At 38.5% G+C, this 5,798-nt stretch overlaps 1 protein-coding gene across 2 annotated transcripts; it reads left to right on the top strand.

Annotated features, from left to right (window-relative positions):
* The first annotated feature begins 1,761 nt into the window (after positions 1-1,761).
* LOC119691546 lies at positions 1,762-4,410 on the top strand. 2 transcript variants are annotated; one of them, XR_007266656.1, is made up of 2 exons: positions 1,762-2,064; positions 2,637-4,410. XR_007266656.1 is itself a non-coding variant. In XM_038109269.2 (2 exons), the coding sequence occupies exons 1-2, from the start codon at positions 2,392-2,394 to the stop codon at positions 3,591-3,593; spliced, it is 993 nt and encodes a 330-aa protein (XP_037965197.2). In that variant the 5' UTR covers positions 1,781-2,391; the 3' UTR covers positions 3,594-4,410. The 2 variants fall into 2 exon arrangements, 1 of the variants encoding a protein (XP_037965197.2); XM_038109269.2 differs by having other exon boundaries at positions 1,781-2,427.
* Positions 4,411-5,798: the final 1,388 nt, after the last annotated feature.

Raw genomic sequence — 5,798 nt, 5'->3', positions numbered from 1 at the left:
ATGCCAGCACCGAAACGTATAATAACACCAAACAGAATTAAATAAGACACCGCAAAAAGGATTCCGTTTTATAATGCTCTTATCTTTTACCGGCTTAAAGGCAAGGTAACCGCGTAAAAATAACATAGCAAACAGCGAAGAAGTAAAAAAAGAAATAAAAATTCAAGGCTGGAAGCAAATGGCACTTTTGGCAGCATCAAGTCGGGGTAAATTGTAATGTTTACAAGTTAAATTAGGTGAGGGAGGAAGAAGTTATTCATAATGGGAGAACGCTCACCTTTCGCGGAGCTCCGAAGATTACGTGTAATTCTTTCTCAGGCTCTGTGGAGCGCACTCTGAGCCTAATTTGATTTGTGTCGCCGCGGGCGGGCGGAATTAGAAAAGTTAAATAAAATTATACCATCTCGTCCCGCGTTAGGGCATAATCTCGCGAACAGCGCGTGACGTCAGCCAGAAACTGTGGAAGAATCCTAAAGAAACTTTTTAGGGTATAAATCGTTTTATGCTGATGATATTTGCAAGCAACTTGCATGATATTTTGTTAGCAGTTTAGATAAGTTTAAGTGATCCAAGGTAGATCACTGGAAGGCTTTCAACATCGAGGCTTTTCTAGGCACAGAGTAACAAATTCAATTATTACCAGCTTTAACCTGTATGCTGCCAAAGATAACCCTATCCCACCAATTTAGCTACATGAGTATATCTTCATAAGGTAGTAGGGAGCTAGGTAGGTACCTAATTAAAATATCCTTTGAGTCTAGCCCGCAGTAGTTGAGAAGCGATGCGTGGCGCCGAACTAACCAAGTTACGACCAGGCCGGCCACGCCGCATAATTTTGACAAAGTTCTAGCTAAGGCTAAGACATCGGTCTTGCTAGTCTGGAAAGTTCGGTTGATGTTTGTTTCAAAAATCCCTAAACACACAATAATTTGGCGTACATTTCACAACCTACATGGCATGTACCTAACTGGGATAGCCGGTTATTTGCATAACCTGAAAACATAAACTGCATTTGCAATGACTAAGGTAAGAAACACTTTACCAGCATGGACTATGCTGCACAATCTTTTTTGCGGTAACACTTATAGTTATTGTACCAAGGTTTAAGTTCTTCTTGTTATACATGAATATAAGGCATATTTACTATATGAATTTAAATTTAAATAAACATATAGCTTTAAAATTTGTGTCAATGTAAACCGAGGCAACAAAGTAACTAAACTGCTAATTGTCTTTACATTAATTATTAATTCTAAGGTTTCCAAGGTTTGTTTCATTTCTCCTGCTATATTGTAAAGTGCGTTAAGTATTTCCATCATAACCGGAATAAAACTGCCTTCGAGTGTTGTTTACGTGCTTCATAAAGCAGGCGTAGATAAGAATGGGGCTTCCTCTCTAACCACGCAGGGAGGTAGCATCGGAAAATACAGTGGGAATCAAGGAGATTCAGGCTTGCACTAACTATGTATAAAAGTATAAATGTATATTTATTTTCACCTCTTAGTTTATTGTATAGTTCATTTTTTGTTTTGCTACAATTTTGAAAATGAGAGTTTCTGTGCCTTGCTTATTCTACTCAGTATTCATGTCAATACACGGTTGAGTCCGGACACAACCACACCACACCCACTTTTTTTAGTATTGTCTATAGTGGAAAATTGAACAGTTTTGGTCACATTATAGTCTATGGTAGGGGTTTTACCTGAACCCACTGAGCAAATAATAATCACATAAGCATAGACTAGAATATTTGTACATAAGTACATTTTACCTAAACCTGTCACTCATTCCATCATCATTGCAATATTCAGCTTCAAATTTCAAATTCAATACGACAATACAATAACAATAATCATTTATTAAATAAAATACAAAATTTATCAAACATTTAACATAAAATCCACCCTCGCTTCGTCAAAAATAAAATACAAAAAAAAACAAACAAACAAAGAAAACACAACTTACTTAGCTAAATAAACCACCCCAGGACGCACCCGACCCAAAAGTCCCCATAACGCTAGCTGCGTTGCCGCGCTGCACGGCGAGGGAAATCCTCTGTGCCAGGTACGCCCCAGAGCGGTAGTCAAAACCGCGGCTCCTCAAGCGTCGAATACGAATACGACAATTGTGGAAAAGTTGAAGTTGAAGGCTAACTTATCTAAGTATAATCCACCAAAAACGGCCACGGTCGTGTGATAGCGTGTCCACGACAAACGGTTAGTGAGCCATCTTGGGGGCAGGCAAGTACGAAGTCGACTGCTGCGCCAGAAGCGGTCGTGAGCCAAGGGTCTGTGGGTGCACGGTGCTCCCTCTTGCACCATATCATTTGTGGAGCGCCACACAAACAACTCATTTCAAATTTTGAGCATACGAGATTCCCCTCTTGGCAATATGCACAATGGTTCCACTCGAGAGAGCCAGGTGCAGGTACTGTTACCCCCACAGAGAATAGAATAGAATAGAATAGAATTCCCCTCTTGGCGATTTTGTCTTTACTGCGAGCGAACTGTGTTCGAAGTAGGTTTAAAGACCTGTAACACGGCCGGCAGACGGTGAAATTAAATGTAGTATAGTGTAATGAGGTACTTAAATGTTATAGTCAATGTTATACTTTAATAGCTTAAATTTTCTTTCAGTGTGATGTGGATCAGAGTAAAGTAAAAGTATATCTGATAAACTATATTCAGGAAGGCAATTGCTTCGCAGCACGCATGAAGTTAAAACTGGATTGCGAAGAGGACCATCGGGAGGTAATGGCAATGAGCCCCGAGTATATAGTTTGTAACATTGCCACCTTAAAGGTTAAAGTGGAGATAACATCTTATTCAAAATATGGTACACGTGAATCACGAATCCACATAATAAATGTATCTTTTGAGTTCAGCAAACGTATTAAAGACTGTTTAAACTGTATGTTACATTTACAAATTAACAACAGCTCCCTTACAATCATATCTACAGAGTGTTCTGGCGGATTTATACAGGCACCGGAGAGTTACAGCTTATCCGACCTCAGGTCTGGGAATGTGAATGTTGCAGGTGTCATAGACATTTTCATGGTACCCAACCCATGCAGTGTTTTGTATGACGACAAGGACCTGATTGACTTCAGTCTGAAGGGAATAGATGGATCAGTGGATTTCCATCGCCATATAATGGCTATTAGCAGTCCTGTATTGAAGGCCATGCTGGCGGGCCCGTGGCGGGAGGCTAAACAAGGAGTGCTAGATCTCAAAGATGTCAACATGTCAACTATTCAACATCTGAAGGATTATATTTACTTGAACAAAGTACCGGAGACGGAGAGAGGGCTAGGTGAATTGATCAAACTCGCCCATTTCTTGTTGATGACAACATTGGTGAAAATTTGTGTGTTCAATATACTGATTAGATGTTTCACATTGGAGAATGTGGTGCATTGGATCCATTTTGCAGGAGCTAACAATATTTCAGAGATGATACCGTGGCTGCTAGACATCGGAAGCAGGAGTGAGGCTACCCTAAGGATAACTGATATCATAACTAGCTATGACTTGACCAATATCAGTGAAGGTGATAAATATAAAGAAGAAAATATGCCAGATGCCAGCTAAATAAAATATGTTATGCTTTGTAAAATATTGCATGAGTCCTATGATGTTTGATTGATAGATCCTTATATTAAAGTTGGGTTTCTCTTAAAACGAACATGTGACAAATAAAATGTATTTGACAGCTGTCATAGGGCCGAAGATGAAATTTATTGGTATTCAGAAGTTCCCCAATCCACAATTTTAACACAGTCTACCTATCGTTCGCTTTCGCCCGTTACTAGGCTTCCGCAACTCTCCAATAAATAGAGTGAACGAAAAACTAGCCAACTGTGAACACTCCGCTGCAACTCAGCGGCTGGGAACAGTTTGCCTACTGGGGAGGCACCCTAAAAAACTAAAACCGAAGGACAAGGATATGAGTGAAACACAAGGATTAATTTCATTATTCTACCTGTAAGAGGCGACTCTACCACGCCCTACTCTGCGCGCCCCGGCTCGTATTTCATATGAGGATACCACGCTATTTATTTATTCAATATTTCACGAACGATAAAATTGTTGAGGAATATTAAATAAGATGAGGAAATAAGTAAAGTTGTTCTCTTCAGGGAGTTCACAGTAAATGATTCATCGGGAGAAGGCATTCATGTTTTATACCTCCTTGGTGGGGGTTAATAAATTGAAAATAATGTATCAAGCGAATTAAAAAGTTTCGCGAGCTTATTTTTTTTCAAGTTTTTCTTTGCTCGGGATTTATCACTTGCAGCTTCGGGAAATTATGTGTTTTCTTATGTTGGTATTGTTGTTTAATCTCATTTTGTGTTTTATTGTGTAAATTATATTACCTACATAATAGCATAATACGTACATACATTAATATCCTAGTTTTTTTTTTCATACTTACAGATGTACCCTAGTAGAATAAAAATTTTAGTAATTTCTCATGTTGTAAAAATGTAGATCTATGGTACTGGGTACTGGGCGACCGAACTACTTGTGACAATTATAATTTATTGTGTGCCATTCCGCGATGCAAATCTTAAAAACAATCTAGGAGGTCTACTACGAATATCTGTTTATTTCAAAACAAAAAATAGTAAGTAAGTTTAAATATTTTTTATTTCTCGGTATGCTGATAATGTGGCCACAGGCAGGTATGATAGAGAATCCTCGCACTTATTTTGACCACGACGTAGTCAACTTGAATTGAGTTTGACACTAATATCTTCGTGAATGATAATTCGTTTTGACTTCACGTTAGGGCCCCAGCCTAACGACCGCAATACTCAGTTAGCAGTTTAGATGGCAGATAGTGGGAACATTACCTTACACTGGCAGTTTCACTTTTTTTTGCACGAAACACTTGTTTTAACATTGCTTGAGGTTTCTACTTTACAGCATTTTCTCTTCAGCTTCAAGGTTTTCACATATGAATTAAATAACTATGTTCGATGAGGAATGCGTTGAACATAGGTAAGTACTTTTGTTTATGATATTTTGAAAAAATATTGTACCTATCACATAAGTCATTTATGTGAAATAACGTATTCCACATGAAAAGTATGAATCCTCTGGTTTGATGGACAGAATGCGTCGTGTATCGTGTGACTAACGAGGTAGGGTGACCATGCTTATTACATATCTGCTTATGTACTTAGGGACTGGGGTACGTTTGATGGTCGATATACGATACCTGTTATGTTACAATGAGTCTGTATAAAAATAAATAAATCACATCATAATTATTATTATATATTAAGACGACCGAATGGCGTAGTGGTTAGTGACCCTGACTACTAGTACTGAGCCGATGGTCCCGGGTTCGATTCCCGGCTGGGGCAGATATTTGTTTAAACACAGATATTTGTTCTCGGGTCTTGGATGTGCCCGTAAAATGGCAAAAGGCCCGCCCCCTATTACATTGGGAGTATTGGGACTAACATAACACTCTGGCGAAAAGTGGGTGCAGCAATGCACCTCTGCCTACCCCGCAAGGGAGTACATTAGTACAAGGCGTGAGTGCGTGTTTTTTTTTTCATTATTATTATTATGCAATAAAGTATTAAATAAATTCATTTGTAGGTTTCGCAAGTCAGTCATTAATACTAATACACTTTATTTGTACACCAACAAAGAATAAAAGGATTAACAAAATTGCAACTTAATTAGGGTACAAAAGGCGGTCTTATCACTAAAAACGATCTCTGCCAGACAACCTTTGGATGGAGGGAATTAGATAGATTGATTGATAGACACTCTATATTT

This window comes from Plutella xylostella, chromosome 9, assembly GCF_932276165.1.
Source record: "Plutella xylostella chromosome 9, ilPluXylo3.1, whole genome shotgun sequence".
Lineage (NCBI taxonomy): Eukaryota > Metazoa > Arthropoda > Insecta > Lepidoptera > Plutellidae > Plutella > Plutella xylostella.
The sequence above is the reverse complement of the archived record's forward strand: the minus strand, read 5'-3'. Positions and strand labels throughout refer to the sequence as shown.

What these genes read in the sequence shown, in the direction of transcription:
- LOC119691546 (XM_038109269.2), top strand. Translation starts at nt 2,392, where the DNA reads ATGCACAATGGTTCCACTCGAGAGAGCCAGGTGCAG. An exon ending in CTCGAGAGAGCCAGGTGCAG is followed by an intron (nt 2,428 to 2,636) that starts GTACTGTTACCC and finishes ATTTTCTTTCAG; the next exon opens with TGTGATGTGGATCAGAGTAA.